The 18,182-nt window shown below is 44.9% G+C and overlaps 1 protein-coding gene across 4 annotated transcripts in view; it reads right to left on the bottom strand.

Annotated features, from left to right (window-relative positions):
• ASTN2 (astrotactin 2) overlaps window positions 1-18,182 on the bottom strand; it is a 1,044,864-nt gene that overhangs the window by 18,106 nt on the left and 1,008,576 nt on the right. For all 4 annotated transcript variants that reach the window (XM_070375013.1, XM_070375014.1, XM_070375012.1 and 1 more), the window contains one exon: window positions 1,578-1,678. In XM_070375013.1, coding sequence (XP_070231114.1) covers window positions 1,578-1,678 — 101 coding nt within the window. The remainder of the gene's footprint in view (window positions 1-1,577; window positions 1,679-18,182) is intronic.

Below are 18,182 nucleotides of genomic sequence, written 5' to 3'. Positions count from 1 at the left end.
TCTATCAGTTGGAGATAATAATCCACACACAGGAGGGGCATTGGGGGGACTAAATTAAAAGGTGGATATAAAGCACTTGACACGGGGTCGGCACAAAGTTAGCGCTTAGGATTGCGCTCGTTAACATGAGGTCTGTGCCTAGGACTTAGCAGAAAATTCCAAACAAGTGCAGAGGCTTCCGGTAAGTGTCTTGAGCTCATCTCAGTGGTCTACTTCTACCTCCTCTCTGCAATGTTTCCAACATATTTCTGTGATCAGGTCTAACAACTCTCCATTCGAAAATCTTTCAAAAAAAAATCTAGACTCTTTTGCTTGCCATTCATGGCAATTGCTACTCTTTCCATTATTCCTGCTAACTGATGTAACTAAAATTCATTATGGGCTGCTCTCTTGAACAGAAGCCACATTCTTTCATCTTTTAAGACTTTGAACAAAATTTATGTACACCCCCATGTCACTGCTTAACAACAACTGCCTTCAGGAGAACTTGAGGGACTTGGGTTCAGGATAGGAGGATCATTTACTTTTTAGGGCTTTCTACTCTGATTTTTATTGTTCTTAAAAAAAAAAAAAAAAACATGTTCATGTGTCCTTTTAAAATAATAATATAAAAAAATTACCAGGAATCCATCTCAAATCCCCTCTCTTTTAATAAGACTCAATATCTCAGTGTCTTTTCTTATCTGATACACAGCCTGATCATCAAGCTTATGACTGAGCCATCTGAAGAAATGTCTCTCTCTGTCCCCCTAGAATGAAAACTCCTGAAAGATGGAGAGCACGTCTGTTCTACACTGCTTTTACCAGGGCTCTTAGAAAATACTTGCTCACCTTGAACTGAAGCACCATCAGGATTCATGAGCTACCATCACATCTTTGTAGAAATTGTATCTACATGTGGTCTAAGAACTAAGTATATGGTGGATCTGATTTATTGGTTCTTTTTTTTTTTTTTTTTTTCAGGTGTTTTGTCTAATGTTTACAACTTCATAGACCAGGTGATTCTGACGGATAGTTACTGACTGCAGCTCTTTGCTGAGAATTCTGAGGCCACCCCTGGGCTAGATGGGAAGGTGTGCTGTGATCAGCTAATGATGTCTGCCATGATCAGCTAATGATATCGGCCATGATCAGCTAATGATGTCTGCCACAGGTGCAGCAAAGTCTAGTGGTCCTCCACGTGCCACCTACTTGCCAGCTCTAGGGCACACTGAAGTGGAAGAAAGGGATTGGTTTCTAAAAGCCTAGGCCAAGGGGGAGAACACAGTCATACGGTTCTGACTCTCCACCATTCCTTTCCTCAAAGCCAGAACACATATTCTATAAAAGAGGAGCAAGTCTGTACACTGGCAAAGATATTGTCGGCCAGTCTCAATTTCCTTCATGGCTTTGATTCATTTAGCTCCACGTTCTTCCTCCAGTCCTTTGGCTTTCTTCTCCCTGTGCCAGTATGTGTGTGTGTGTGGAGGCAGAAAAGGAGTGGTGGATGGTGACTGGTGGGTGCAGAATTTAGAGACTGAAAATATGGGAAGGACTCTGGAAGTGAAGAAAATGGGGCGGGGTGGGGGGTCACCTACCTTCTGCCTTGTTGTCATCCACCAGTGGACAGGCGGTCCTCAGGGTCACTGTGCTGAGCTCGGAGTGCCTCCCTCGTGTATCCACCGCGTAGAGAGTGAACCTGTGGTACAACAAGAAAAGAGAGCACGAGGCTGTGACTTCAGAGCAAAAGGCCCTGGAAGCTGCAAGGAGGAACACAAAAATCATAGCACAGGAGTGATGGTTGAAAGAACTTGGGGATGATTAGACTGCAGGAGAAATGATCTGGAAAGAAAAAAAAGATAGTCACTAAGTGTGTATGAGAAACCAACTGACTGCTGGGCATTTTGCACCTAATCTCTTCATTTACTAGAGAAGAAAATGGCACCCTACTCCAGTACTCTTGCCTGGAAAATCCCATGGATGGAGGAGCCTGGTGGGCTGCAGTCCATGGGGTCGCTAAGAGTTGGACACGACATCACTTTCACTTTCACTTTTCACTTTCATGCATTGGAGAAGGAAATGGCAACCCACCCCAGTGTTCTTGCCTGGAGAATCCCAGGGACGGGGGAGCCTGATGGGCTGCCGTCTATGGGGTCGCACAGAGTCGGACACGACTGAAGCAACTTAGCAGCAGCAGCAGCAGCAGCTGAGCATTAACTATGTGTCAGAATTACTTTAGGAGCTAAGATTACAAAGATGAGCAAGAGAGTCAAGGTCCTTGCTTGCATAAAGCTAAACAAAACATAAGTGAAAACTTAGACAATGGTGCATATGAGAAAGAATATAACAGGATCATGCAGTAAAGCCTGAAGTGAAGGCAGGTGTGGGTGCTTTAGACAGGTGTGTCCTGAAAGGCCTTCTTGTTGAGAGGTTTGAATTGGGACCTGAAAATGAGAAGGAACTAGCTTATGGGAGGAAGACCTGGGGGAAGAGTATTCCAGGCAGAAAGACCAGTAAGTGCACAGTTCTTGAGGAGAGAATGATCCAGACTGTTGAAGGAGTAGAGAGCTGGTGTGGCCGTAGCAAAGAGAGATGACGGGGACCGAGTGGGCCATGATAGGAAGTCTGGGAGTTAGTCCAGGTACAAGGCATGTCCCCAACTTTCAGTGTTGGCACTTGCAGCTCCATGATGTATGAGGAGGGTGGGGCAGGCAGTCTGTGTGGTATTAGAGGGAGAGAACTGGTAAACCACAAACATGGTGGAGTGGGGTCCAGTCCCAGAGGAGACACAGGCCTCTGGCCTATTTTGGGAAGGCTCTCTGATGCTTCACATCTCCAGATCTCCAAGATCTGAAATTAAATAAAGCCAAAAGAGTGAATAAACTTTCAAGAAGAGATCATCCTCGGAGGCCAGTGACAATCTGAACAGAAGTGAGAAGGGCTAAGCGTCTGAGTGCCCTATCTTTGCTCGCCACCCTCCTTCGGCAGCCTTCACGGGTAGGAGCAGGAGTGTGGAGTGGGACCAGGGGCTCCCTGGGTCAAGCACAAGAAACTACACTCCAGGGCTCTGCTTTCCTTTCCTCCTTCTCCAAAACCTCAACTTGCCTCGTGCTGTGGGTGTGCTAAGTCGCTTCAGTCATGTCTGACTCTGTGACCCCAAGGACTATAGTCCACCAGGCTCCTCTGTCCATGGGATTCTCCAGGCAAGAATACTAGAGTGGGTTGCCACGGCCTCCTCCAGGGCATCTTCCCGACCCAGGGACTGAACCCACACCTTTTAGGCCTCCTGCACTGGCAGGCAGGCTCTAGTCCCACCAATGGACGTAACAGTACAATTGCCAAGTCACAGAATGGTGAGCCCTGATTGACTGCACATATTAGGCAGCTAACATATATGACTTGGTTCTCCAAATTAACTACGTGCAAAGTTCTTAACATGTGTCAAGCACTGACCCATGCAGTTTCATCTGTATTACTGTAATTAATTTCCCCAGATGATCCTAAAAGATAGCTACTATTATTCTTTTATGTTATACACAAGGCTCAGGGAGAGAAAGCAACTTGCCCAGAACCATAGTAATTACTGGGACTGGAAATTGAGTCGAGGTGTGTCTGAGTCCAGAGCCCATGCGTTGATCCACTATCAGCTACTGTCTTCTGCTAAAGGTCTGTGGATGTCACCTCTGTGAAAATACAATTCCACTAGGCACACTTGCCAAATTCCAACTATGTTGAAACAGTGCCATTCCACGTGTTTTTCTAATCTTATGAAAACCCGAGAAAATAATCACCCACATTTCTTCATCTTTCAGAAGAGGAAACTGAAGATGAAAAAGTTAGGCAATTGGTCCAAAATCAGAGTCAGACAATGAAGGAACCAGGACCTGTTCCCTGGTTTGTCTCCCTCTGAAAGCCGGATGCTCTGTACTCTCAGCTCTGCTTTGCTGCTGTGGGTCCACACGGCAGGCTCAGATGGTCAGGACTTGGGACTCTCACAGCCCCTCTCAGCTTTAACACCTCATGGCTTTATAACCCAAAGGTGGTTTTCATAAAAGGCACTATGCATCAGAACTTCTTGGTACAAGGGGCACAGTAAGCAGAAGCCAATATCTTTCTGGAGAAAAGACTGCTTGTCTTCTTTGTGCGTTAAAATCTCCTTCTTAACAATAACCCATTTTTTTCTTTTGAAGAGCAGTGAGAGGTACTCATGCCATCCCGAGAACGTGTGTCTAATTTATTCCTTGACATTGATTCTGAGTTTCACTGTAATTCAGATAGTACAACAACATCGTCCTGAGTTTTCTAGGAAGCCTTGGTGCACGTGGGGATCCGTCAGTCCGTTGTGATGGTCTGTGTTTAAGATGCCACGAGCGGAGCTGACAGCAAGGCTCAGAACCATACATGCTCCACATTCTTTGCTGCTACGAGTCACTGCCACTAGGTCCATGACAGACCCGTGGAGACACCTCCTAGCCCTGGAGGAAGGTCAGCACTAACGTCCTACCAGGTTGCTGCCATGGCGACTGAGGGGATGGGTCCAGCAGGGGACAGGTCACCCAGAGCCCTGAAGCAGCCTTGTAGCCCGATCACCATCTATGCAAACCTCAGCTCTGAGGTTCACTAGATGTGTGACCTTGGGCTAGTTGATTATCCTCTCTGAGCCTATGTCTCAAATGTAAAATAAAGGAAACAAGTTCCTCCTTGCAGAATTGCTGGGCCAAGTGCCGGAACCCTCGTTCAGCGCCTGAACATCATGTGAGGCGTGGCTGCCGTCTAGTGTGTGCTCATCAGTGCCTGTCCTCTACATGCATATTCCAGTTAATCTTTAAATGTATCACTCGGGTGGGATTGCTTGCATTTTAATCGATAAGGATGTTGGTTCCAAAGAGGTCAAGTAATTGATCTATTTTTACATATTAACTAAGCAGCAGTGAGGCCTGTCTGAATTCAAAGATGATGTTCTTCAGTTCAGTTCAGTTCAGTCACTCAGTCATGTCTGACTCTTTGCAACCCCATGAACTGCAGCACGCCAGGCCTCCCTGTCCATCACCAACTCCCGGAATTTACCCAAACTCACGTCCAGTGAGTTGGTGATGCCACCCACCCATCTCCTTCTCTGTCATCCCCTTCTCCTCCTGCCCTCAATCCTTCCCAACATCAGGGTCTTTTCAAATGAGTCATACTATATTGTCAAATCTAATTTCACCTTTTATCTTTCATCAGCTAACTTGGAGTGCTAACAAGTGTGGGTCTAAACTTCATATATGTGACTTTAGAGACCTAAATATGGGATATTTTGGCCCCATCTTCAGACAGAAGCCCAACTATCCATATGCTTTCTGGGTCTTTTGGCTTCAGCCTTTGTCATGAGAACAACAGCACTGTGATATGTGGACATCATCTCTCTCCACCTGTTACATCTCAGCACTGTGAGCAGAGCTCTGTTCTAGCCCTTACTATATCCAGTTATTATCTCAGTCAAGGGAAGCAGAAAGTGACGGAGGAGGAAGTCTGGTCTTGGAGATGGCCAGGCATGGGTTCATTTTCCATTCTATTCCCTTGCTCTGTGACAGGGGACTAGTCACTTACCCCTCTGTGCTTAGGTCACCTCTCTGCATCATGTGTCTGGGGTGGGGAGGCTGCTGTCCACTTCCTAGGTCAATGTGGATGAATGTGAAGTACAAGTGCTTAACGAGGTGAGTTCTGACTAAGGAGCCTTGCAGAAGGGCTGGAAGCAAGATCATAGTGAAACTTGGGGATGTGAGAATAAGCAAGGGGCAAAGGAGAGCAGTAAGGACCACATTTGATGCCATGGCGTAAGCACTTACTACATACGCGGCATCTAGAAAGTGGCAGAGGCAGACACCAAAGCCTGGCCTGCAGCTTGGGTAGAGCGACATCCTGGCACTGAACACAGTACAAGGAACATGAAAGGCGCTTTTAACTATGTGAGTAAATGAATGAACTTGAACGTACCACATCTCATTGCTGAATTTCCATTTCTGCATCAACAAAATGGGGATAACTGTACAGACAGTGTGTGGCAGTCTCAAGGATTACACAGAGTGACGCCGGGAAAAGTGGCTTGTAAGTTGCAGACTTTTATAAAGGTCATATAAAGAGCACTTACTTGGGCAAGAGTACTTTCTTGGAGTAGAAGAGAAAGAGAGACATTTTATCTGAGGGGAACATGGAAGGCTGTAGTTAATAAAACATGTGAATGAATCTCCAAATATGAGGAGTTGGAAAAAAATTTAAACAATGCTTTTCCGTCAGCAACTTATGTTTCCAAGGTGTTCCTGTAATATATTTCCTCCATCAAGAGGGTACGGTGTTACCTCTCTGCTTAGCCAAGCAGCATGAGTAACAGCATGCTGGGAAAGAAGTAGTCTTAGGTTTTCAAATGATAAAACCTGGGTAGAATCTTGCTTCCCCAATTGCCAGCTGAGTATTCTTGGGAAGTCACTTCCCTGTCTCTGAGCCTCAGTCTCTGCATCTGTAAAACAGGGTGAAATTAACTGTATCTCACAAGTTCAGGATCCAGAGTCAATGATGTTAATGATTGTGGCCGGCCTGGTTTAATCTTTGTTCCCTAAAAGGTAGTTTCTGTTTGTGTTAGTAGAGTGACCCAACGTGTCAGTAGAGGTCTCAGGATGGAGGAGTCTTCGGGCCACCCTGCCAGTGGGGGTGGAGCGGCGGAGAAAGAGGAAGATGTTAGCTTCACGGGCCTGGGTCAGAAGTCACAAGGCCATGAGCTCTCTGCCTGTCTCAGCTGTAATTGTAGAACTGTTCCAGAGCCACATCTGAAAGCTGTTAGGGGACCAGGCAGCCCTGGAGGGGAAGAAAGTGACAGCCTCTGATGTGGGGAAGGAGGAGAGAATGAGAAGGGAGAGAGACTGAGAAACAGATACACACGTGCACACCCACAAGGCAGAGTGGAAAGGGCAAGACAGACACACCAGGAGGGGACACAGTCAGAGCCTGTGTTCCTCCGGGGTCAGGGAGCTGCTGGCGACCTCGGCTCGGTTCTTTCATCTTTACCTGTGCAGGTGGGCTGAGACCCACTGATAATGTGAACTAGAGGGCCTGCTGTTGTTCGGTCATGTCTGACTCTTTGTGACCCTATGAACTGCAGCACGCCAGCCTTCCCTGTCCTTCACTATCTCCCAGAGTTTACTCAAACTCAAATTCATTGAGGGCAGGAGGAGAAGGGGGTGACAGAGGAGGAGAACTCCCGAGCCATCACCAAGCTCTACAACCTCATTTTACAGGTGGGGGAACCACGGCCTGGAGAGGATACAGACTCGCCCAAGGACCTGTTGCCAATCAGTTCAGAATAAAGGCCCTGGCTTTCCCGACCCCTCCTCTAGTGCTCCTTCTCCACGCCACCTTGCTTTTCGCACAGTTGACTGACTGGGGCCCAGCTGCCCCTCTGGGATAATCACAGAAGAGGGGCTCCAAGGATCAAGTGGGATGGGCTATTTAGGAGCCTGGAACCCCAGGCTCAAATCCTTGCTACTCTTCCTCTGACTTTGTTTTAGAGGAAAGAACACTGGCCAAGGTGGTTGAAAACTTGAGTTCATGTCCCAGAGACTATGGGTTGTGAGATCTCAGATCAATCCGGTTTCAGTGTATCGGTATTTCAATGAGTGGGGACGTACCTTGGGATTGACTACTCAAATGCAGAGTCTTTTTCAATGTTTCTTTACCACCTTCAGGACAAAGCACAAACTCCTTACCACGGGCCCCAGTGTGACTCCTTGATGTCCCTCCCTTTGACACTACCTGTTTGAGACTCCTGTTTGGGAGTCTCAAACTCTGGCCACAGATCCAGCCTTGTTGACTGGTCTCCACTGCCTACCTGTTTCACAGTGGAACCACATCCCACTGCTAACGGGCCTCATCTCTCTGTCTTTGCACACACCGCACCCTTCATCAGGGCCCCCTGCCTCCTTCTCCACTTAACCTCCTCCACCTTGTCCTTGGAGCATCAGGCAGCCCTCACCTCCTCCACCCACCCTCCCTGCATAGTGCCAGGTCGTGGCCCATGGGGCATGACTGGGCTGGTGCCCAGACAGTTCTCCCTTGCCTGCATGAGTGTGTGAGTGTCTTCAGAACCAGAACAGGGCTTTGCCCATCTCTCTGCCTGATGCTCCGCCTGGTGACCAGACACCTGAGCCGCACGGTGCTCAGCAGACACTGTTAAACGAGTGACTGACTGAGTGAGTGGCTCCGTCAACTATAAGGCACCTGTACTGACTCCACTGTCTAGAAATCAAGTTTCCCCATCTGTCAAAATGAGCAAATGTGAATAGATTAAAAGGCCATTAAAGGAGACAGAATAACAGAGTGCCCCAAAGCACGGCTTTGGAATCAGGCAATTCGGTTTTAAGTCCTAGCTCTCCATTTCTTATTTATGTGAGGCCTTGCCTCAGTTAACTCACCTGGAAAATAGGAATCAATATTAAAACCCACTAAATGGGGTCGTTGTTGAATTGCTCACCATGAGGCCTGGCATGTTAGCAGTCAAAGAGAGCGAGCTGTGGGTATCGTCATCAATATTACTGTTACATTATTATTAAGCCGCTGCCCAAGGCTCTGACTCCCTCCCACTACACCCAGAGTAAGCTCTCCTAGTGGAGACCAGGGGAGGGTATGTGGAGAGGAAGCTGTTGTCGGGCCCATCCGAGACCCCGGGACCCCCTCACAGCAGGGGTGAGAGAATGAAACTGAGACTTTAATTGGCATTGAGAGCTTCTCACAGATCTGATGGGGGTAAGAGCAGGGACAGGGGCTCAGAGGTCCACGTCAGAACTGCGTCCCCGAGAGGACGGGAAAATGCGTTTGAAGTCTCCAAGCCAACGCCTGCCCTTCCCCAGCCGCTGCGTGATTTAGGCATTCTGGGGAGGCAAGAGTCTCCTTGCTGATTTGAAGGGAAACAGATGTTTCCAGGCCAGAGGCCCTGGTCTTGTAAAATCCTCCTTCCCCCACACAGCTTTGGCAAACAACTTCCCGTAAGTTCACCCCCACCGCCTCCCTCCCAAGCCACCACCATCCGCCATCACTCCCCTCCCTGGCGTTCCTAGCACAATGTGGAAGGCAGGGGTGGTGGAACAAACCCTGAGTCCCAGCTCCAGCTCGAGGTCTGGGCAGTCAGATTTCCAGGGACACCCAAAGGCCCTTTTCTGGGGCTCAGTCTCTCTTCTCTGCAAGTGTTAATCTTTCAGTCATGTCCAACTCTTTGCGACCCCATGGAAAGGGTCCCCACCAGCCTCCTTTGTCCATGGGATTCTCCAGGCAAGAATACTGGAGTGGGTTGCCATGCCCTCCTCCAGGGGATTCTCCCAACCCACAGATTGAACCTGGGTCTCCCACATTGTGGGCAGATTCTTTACCATCTGAGCCATATATTTAAGCATCTCTGCAAGGAGGGAACTAAACCAAGATCAGCATCAAGGGATATGGGCTGGACTTGATCTTCCAGGGACTGAGCATGTTTGCTTCTGAAAGAGCTAGTGTGATCCTTTCCAGATCTTTTTCCATTGGAGTCTATGGTGAACAGCATGGACTTGCATGTCAGGATCCAGGCTTGAGTCTGAACTCCATCAGCTACTGGATGGGAACAACTGAACCCTTGGGCCTTGGTTTCCTCATAGGTAAAATGTGATCAAGATTCCATCTCACAGGGCTGTGAGAATTAAACCAGAATTCAATCTCTCCCACTCATATTCTAGGCTTCTTATGAATGAAACTGAGCATCATACTTCTTTCCTTGGCCTACCCATGATGCTCAGGACAGTCTGAACCCAGAGTGGGTGTGCTATAATGATCATAACTGGTTGCTGATAGGAAGACCTGCTAGACACTGGACAGTTGGAAGACTCAGGATCTTAATCGCTTTTTTTTTTAATTAGAGGATAATTACTTTACAATGCTGTGATGACTTCTGCCGTACATCAACATGAATCAGCCACAGGTAAGTATTTGTCCCTCCCTCCCTTGAACCCACATGCCCACCTTCCTCCTCTTAACGTAGTTCTGCTTAAAGAGTAGAAAGAGCATTCTCATTTTGATAATCACAAAGAGGCAGAATGGGTTCTGATTCGAACAGGCTTTGGAGTTGACTACCTGAGTCCAAAATGCTGGTTCTATAACCCACTATCTTTATAACTTTGGGCAAGTTAGTTAACCTCTCTGTTCTTTGGCGTTCTTGTCTTTAAACTGTGGATGATGACATTACCTCCTTCAAAGGGATGGTGGAGGAATAAAGAACTCAAAATGGTGCCTGGCACAGAGTAAGTGCTACATAATCAGCATTCACCATTATTCAACGTGTGTGTGCTTAAATTATGGATCTTTTCTATAACGGTTTTAAAATGAGCTCCCCCAACCCTAATCCTTTGCTATCGATCCCACTGAGAGGTAGAGGAGCATGTCCACTCACCTTGAATGTGCCAGGTTCATGCATGGTTTCACTCACAGAGCACGGCAGAAAGGACACTGTTCATCTGGGTCATAAAAGGCTATGCAACGTCTACCTTGCTTACTGGAACATTCTCACTTGGCGTCCTGAGCCTCTCATGCGAAACGTCCAACTACCCTGGTGCTATAAAGCCAGACCCCTCAGATAGGCTAAGTCATGGTGTTCAGGTCATTCCAGTCTAATTTCCAGAAAGAAAGTAAAGGAACCTTCAAGTGGAGTCACCTCCGACTTTTGAACCGTCGCAGCTAAGGCTCCAGACTTCATGGAACAAAGAGCACTGACCTCTGCGCTCTGAATGCCTAACCCACAGAGTCCATTAGTACAATCACATGGTGGTTTGAAGTCACTACCTTCTGGGGTCATTTGTTATGTTATCAGTAGTAAGTGGAACAATTTCCAAGCATCTAGAGTAGGTGTCAGCACACTACGGGACAAATCTGGTCTGCTGCCTGTTTTTGTAAATAACAGTTTTAATGGAACATAGCTACTTTGGTTTCCTTATAATCTGTTTTCTATAGATGCTTTCACACTAAAGTGATAGGACTGAGTCATTGCATCAGAGACCATATAGTCCATGGAGCCTAAAATATTTACTATCTGGACCTCTAGAGAAAAGATTACTGACCCCCAAATTAGAGTTTTGGCAGTATTTAACATTAAAATCATTTGCTTCCATGATTTCATGTAATCCCAGAGTTAGAAGTCATTCTCATTTTGCAGGTAGGCACAATGAGTTCAAGCGACCTGTCCCAGGTTACACAGCTATTCTGACCCCAGGCCTAAGGCTACAATAGGCTGCTGAAGATCCAGACTCTAGTTTCGTCCCCTTGAATGTACAGTGTAACCTTGAACCATGCCCCACCCTCAGTTTCCCAGCCCGTGAAATGAGGGCATTGGGAAAGATGGTGTGGACTGACTGCCGGAATTCAGATGTCCAAAGTTTCCCCCGGCTGGGTGTCGGCCACGGGGCACAATGTCTCTACTCTCGTTTAGTCCAGGTGCATCAAAGCAGGACCTGAAGATGATCAGCCAGGGGCTGTGCGACCCTGCAGGCAGCGTACCTACTCCCCAACGCCAACACCCAGCCTTCTTATCTCCTAACTCAGGCCGACAACCTACACTTTCTGCCAACATAAATATTTAGTTCCAGTGCCAGGCACAGAGAGACTGTCACGGTATTAAGGACTCTAGCCCTGGTGTCCACTTTCAAAACAACCCAATCTGAGCTGTGGCTGGGAAGCCCTGCTTGGGACAAAGGTTAGGCGGTCTGCAGTTGGACTCCAATACTAGCACCCCCGACTTGCCTTCCCTTCAACCCCTCCAGCTGCGTGAGCTAACAGGTAAAGAATCAGGGGAGGCTGGAAGCCGGCAGAGAGAGCTCTGGGGGAAGGCCAAGTCTGGAAACCAGTGTGGGCCCAAGCTCAGGCAGAGGCAACAGCAATCTAGAATCATGCACTGCTCTGCCTGCCAAGACCCCCCAAATTCACTGGGTTATGAGCATTACCCGAACACCCAGAGTGCCAAGAGTTCCAGAATCAGAAATGCATGATGCATGTACTGACATTCAAAATGAAGTAAATATAAACTGATTCACCACTAAAGCACGTTGAGTGCATCTCCAGTACCTGACTGGGGGATGAGCTCCTCTCTGTGTGTGCCTGCCCCTGGCGGAACTCCTGATGGATGCCCCACAAGGTGCTAAGCAGGAGAGGAACCGCTCATACACAAGGACAGTGTGGTCCGTGCTTTCAAAGAGCTCCCAGGAGAGCAGGGAGATGGTTACGTGAACAAGAAAAGGGATGCAGTGCTACAGAACTTAGATACTAAGTCATTCTCGCCCCTACGTTTCCTTCAGGTGTGTCCCTTCTCCTGACTTTAAATAGTGGACCAAGCCTTGGGAATGCATTCAAGGGCCACCTGGATCCCCTGTCAGCTACCACCTACAGGGGATGCCAACTGCCTGTAAGAATCTCACTTTCTCCTACCAAAACATGATGAAAATCTTAAACTTCTCCACCCAGAAAGCCTGAATGGTGTGGCTCTGCCAATGGGTTGTGATACCCAAGGACTATGCAAATGGTTTGTCTAAACTCACTCACTCACCTACCAAGCATAAGCTGACCCCTCGAGAGAAGAATTCTAGTTGGCACTTGACTTTAGCAACAGTTACTTCCCTTCTCCTCCTTTTTCTTTTCTATCCCTACCCCTTCTCCCCCACTCTTTTCTGACTTCTCTTTTTTCAGGGAGTGGACATGATAACACACAGTTGGACTGACTATAGCTCTTAGTTGGAGGATGTTCGTCTTTTAATAGATTGCTTTAGGGTACAGCAGACACAGGTTAAATTTATGGTTCCAAGTCAAGGAATGAATTATGCATGGAATGCCCAATTCCACTTCAACTTGTATTCCTGGGCTCTTTCAAGCAAATGTGTGGCCTTTTCTCTTATATCTTTATTGCATGCTGTATGGCCTCTCTGAATCTCAGATAAAAATAATACTTTTTTAAATGACTTCAGTTATAAAAATTTTTTGCAGGAAAGCTATAACTTGGGAATATGTTGATTTGAGAGACAGAGGACATGATTTGTAGGTTTAACCTTGTCAGCAAGCTATGGGCTTTGGCTCCATGATTTGACTTCTCTCTTCCTCAGGTACCTATTGAAAACTCCACAGGGATGCTGTGAGATCAAGTAGTCATCATGAATGTGAAAGCACCTTGGAGATTCCACACACACTTCTTGGGCACCTAACTCTGTATCAGACACATAGCTGGGAACTTTTATATAGTTGTCTTCTGTTCTCTTTACAACTGTCTAAGGGATATGTATTATTAAATCCATATTTACAAGGAGGCAAGTGAACCATGGGAATGTGAATTGACTCTCCCAAGGCTGTGCAGAGAGCAGCTCAGCCAGGCTCCAGCGCAGGTCTCCTAACTCAAAGCCCAGTGCTGTTTCCAAAAAGAATTATTAGGTATTCATTGGTCCCAATTGGGTCTTGAGTCATAGTTCAGAGAAGGTTAGACTTTATTAGGAGGATGAACTCCACGTTCCCGACTTTTGACAAGGAAGCGATGTGAGTACAGGATCACCACCACCCACTTTCAACCCTGCCATTGCACCTCTTTCCACATCTGACCCGAAAGGCTTTCTTTTCTTCCGTGGTGCCTTTTGAGGCTGCATGTTGCCAAAGCCAAGTACAGAGGAAAGGAGGCCAAGCAGAGGTCACCAACTTGGATTCACCCTCGGACACTGAGTTAGGGAACACTACAGGCAGGCTGGTTCTTATCTACTTCCAGCTGAGCCCAGCCTGCACCCCATGTGTGAGCACTGCTTCCCCACGTGTGAAGGGCTGGTGTGCAGAGTGCGCACAACCCCTGGGCTTGGAGTCTGAAAGACTGGATTAGATCACAGCTCTGTTTCTTGTTCCTGGTATCTCTAAGAGTCTCAATTTCTGTATCTGTGAATTGGAGTCAATAATATCTGACTGACAACACTGTTGTAAGAATGAATTAACATGCAAAACACCTAAAACAGTGCTTAGTTCAGTACATATTATTATTATTTTGCTTACTCATGATATTTTTAAAAGCTGGCTTAAAACTCAACATTCAAGAAACTAAGATCATGGCATCTGGTCCCATCACTTCATGATGAATGGATGGGGAAAAAATAGAAACAGTGACAGACTTTATTTCCTTGGGCTCCAAAATCACTGAAGATGGTGACTGCTGCCATGAAATTAAAATATGCTTGCTCCTTGGAAGAAAAGCTATGACAAACCTAGACAGTGTGTTAAAAAGCAGAGACATCACTTTGCTGTCAAAGGTCTGTATAGTCAAAGCTATGTCTTCTCAAGCAGTCATGTACAGATTTGAGAGCTGGATCATAAAGAAGGCTGAGCACCAAAGAACTGAGGCATTCAAACTGTGGTGCTGGAGAAGACTCTTGAGCATCCTTTGGACAGCAAGGAGATCAAACCAGTCAGTCAATCCTAAATGAAATCAACTTTGAATATCCATTGGAAGGACTGATGCTGAAGCTTCCATCCAATACTTTGGCCACCTGATGCAAAGAGTCGACACATTGGAAAAGACCCTGATGCTGGGAAAGATTGAGAACAGGAGGAGGAGGAGGCAACAGAGATGGTTGGATGGCATCACCGACTCAATGGACATGAGTCTGAGCAAACTCTGGGAGATAGCGAAGGACAGGGAAGCCTGATGTGCTGCCGTCCATGGGGTTGCAAAGAGTCAGACACAGCTTAGCACCTGAACGACAACAACAACATGTGAGATAAAGTGAGAATGATGCTTTTTTGAAAATCAACCCCATAGGCAAAGACAATCACCCTGGAGGGTGTTGTAAGCAATGAAACCACCACTTTTCACAAGGTTTAGTTAGAGCTCTAGCTCAGCCACTGGTGTGCAGCTAAGTCATACTATGCCTATGAATCTGTTTCCTTAACAGTTACACTGTGACAACAATACCTGCTTCAATAGCAGTAGGAAGACCAGAGACAGTGCTCTGAACCTTGGACTTCTCCAGCTGTGCCCTGATCAGCACTATGACCTAGGGTGACGCCCTTCCCCATGGACCCAGCTTTCGTTCCCTATGAAGCAATGGGTCACCAGATGTCTCCACTCATGAAGTCTACCAAATGTTAACACCAAATCTTTACAGACTCTTCCAAAACAAAAATAAAAGTGGAGGGAACACTGCCAGGTAACTGTATGAAGCCAGCATTACTCTGGTACCAAAAATAGGTACCACAAGGAAACTACACACACACACACACATTTACACAGTTCCATATTCCTTATAAATATCAACACAGCAAAATACTCACCTAGTAACATACGTTAAAAAGGACGATATGTCATGACCAAATGGGATTTATCCCTTGAAAAGATGACTGATTCAGAATATGAAAATCAACCAACATCATACATCATATTAGGAGAATAAAAGACAAAAATTACATAATCATCTCAATAGGCAAAGAATAGAGCTTTCAGAGAGCCCAATACCCTTTCATGATAAAAATACTCAACAAACTATGAATAGAAGGGAACATCCCCAGGCTGATAAAGGATATCTGTGGAACATTAACATCACACTTAATGGTAAAGACTGAAGGCTTTCCCCTTAAGATCAGGAACAAGACAAGAATGGCTGCTTTCACTATTTCTATTCAACATTGCTCTGAAGGTTCTAGACAGGGCAATTAAGCCAAAAAAAGGGAAATGAAAGTCACCCAGACAACAAAGAAAAACGTAAAATATCTATATTTGCAGATGACATGATTTTGTATGTACAAAAACAAAGGAATTTATACATACACAAAGATCTTCAAAAAAAATAGTTCAGTAAGTTGCAAGTTTAAAGATTAATAAAAATAAATCAATTATATTCTATATACTAGCAATGAAGAATCAGAAAAATAAAATTAAGAAACAATTTCATTGACAGTATTGTCAAAAAGAATAAAATGATATGAGTAGTTTTAACAAAGGTGTGTAAGACTTACGCACTGAGAACTATAAAACATCACTGAAAGAAATTTAAAAAGACCTAAATAAATGGAAAGATACCATGTGTTCATGAATTGGAAGACTTCACATTGTTAATATGAAACTACTTCCAAATTTATCTATAGATTCAACACAATCCCTATAAAAAAAATCACAGGTGATTTTTTTTTTTGGCAAAAATTGACAAACTAGTCCTAAAATTCATATGGGAATACACAATACCCAGAATAGCCAAATAATCTTTAAAAATAAAAAAGACAAACTTGAATGATTCACACATCCTGATTTCTAAATTTGCTACAAAATTACAGTCATCAAGGCTGTCTATCACCAGTATAAGGATAGATATAGGTGCATGGAGAACACTTGAGAGTTTAGAAATGAATATGGCCACTTGTTTCAACAAGAGTACTAAGACAATGCAATGGGGGAATAATGATCTCTTTCATAATAATTTCTTCAGCAAATTATTTTGGAACAATCAGACAGCCACATGCAAGTGAATGAAACTGGACCCCATTCTCGCACCATATAAAAAAATAATTCAAAAGGGATCAAAGACCTAAATGCAAAAGCAAAAACTATAAAACTCTTAGAAATAAACATAGGAGTAAAACCTCATGACCTTAGATTAGGTGATGATTTCTTAGATACGACACCTAAAGCATGACCAAAGGAAGAAAGAGATAATGAGACTTCACCAAAAATGAAAAAAAAAAAAAAAGTGCTTTAAAGGACACTGTCAAGAAAGTGAAAAGACAACCAACATAACAGGAGAAAATATTTATAAATCCTCTATCTGATACAGATCTAATATTTGGAATACAGAAATATTATAACTCAATAACAGAAAGACAAATAGCACGATGTAAAAATGGGCAAAGGAATTTGAAAAAACATTTCTGCAGAGATGATATACAAATGGTCAATAATAAGTCATGGAGATAGGCTCAACATTGTCAGTCATGCAGGGAATGCAAATCAAATCTCTAATGAGACATCTCCTCTTAACCATTAAGATGGCTACAATAAAGAAGACAAAAATAGGAAGTATTGGCAAGGATGCAGAAATTGGAACCCTCATATATAGATGGTGAGCATGTAAAATTGTGTAGCCATAGTGGAAGGGAGTTTGGCAGTTTCCCTCAAAGTTATACCTAATATTAACATCCAACTCAGCAATTACATTCCTAGGTATATACCCAAGAGAACTGAAAACATATGTCTATAGAAAAACTTGTACACAAATTTTCACAGTGTTGTTATTCTTAATAGCCAAAAATTGGAAAGCAATTCAAATAACCATCAGCTGATCAATGGATAAACAAAACGTGGCATATTCATACAATTGAATATTATCCAACCATAAAAAGGAATAAAGTCCTTATTCATGTTACAGTATCAAAGTTGAAAACATTGTGATAAGTGAAAGAATTCAGGCTGAAAAGGCCACATGTGATATGGTTCAATTTATATGAAATGTCCACAATAGGCAAATTCCTGCAGACAGAGATTAGTGGTTGCTGCCAGAGTTGGGAGAAGGGACGATGGGGAGATTATTAATTGGTATTGAGTTTCTTTTTCAGATAATTAAAATATTCTGGAATTTCTGTGGTGGTTGAACCAATTTATGAATATCCTAAAATCTACTGAACTATATACTTTGAAAGGATGAAATTTATGCTCTGTGAATTAGAACTAAACACACACACACACACACACACACACACTCTATAAAGTAACAAAACCAGTGGTGTCAGTCTAGAAGCATCCTGCCTCCAAGTGGTGGCCACAGTAGACATGTGGGGTCGGGGTCTCTTACCTATGCAGCTTTCTGACCTTTGAATTTGAGCAAACACCTCTTGCCCCAACCCCTATTCCAGAATTTCTTAAAGGGGAAGCAGGACCTGCAATGGAGCCCCAAGTCGATGGTTATAACTTTGGTTTATTTGTAAATGTAGGAGTCTGCAGCAGAACCCTTCAGGACCTCAGTATGTTGCCAAGGTCAGAGGCATAGATTTGGAAATGGAAAGTTCTGGGCTTAAATATCCTCTCGGTTGCTTACAGGCTATGTGACACTGGCTAAGTATTTCACTGCTTCACCTTAGTTTTCTTGTCAACAAAACAAACACAATTCCACCTGCCTCACAGGATTGTTAAGAGGAGACTCAGAGTGGATAAGATA

The sequence above is a fragment of the Bos mutus genome, chromosome 8 (genome assembly GCF_027580195.1).
Source record: "Bos mutus isolate GX-2022 chromosome 8, NWIPB_WYAK_1.1, whole genome shotgun sequence".
NCBI lineage: Eukaryota > Metazoa > Chordata > Mammalia > Artiodactyla > Bovidae > Bos > Bos mutus.
The sequence above is the reverse complement of the archived record's forward strand: the minus strand, read 5'-3'. Positions and strand labels throughout refer to the sequence as shown.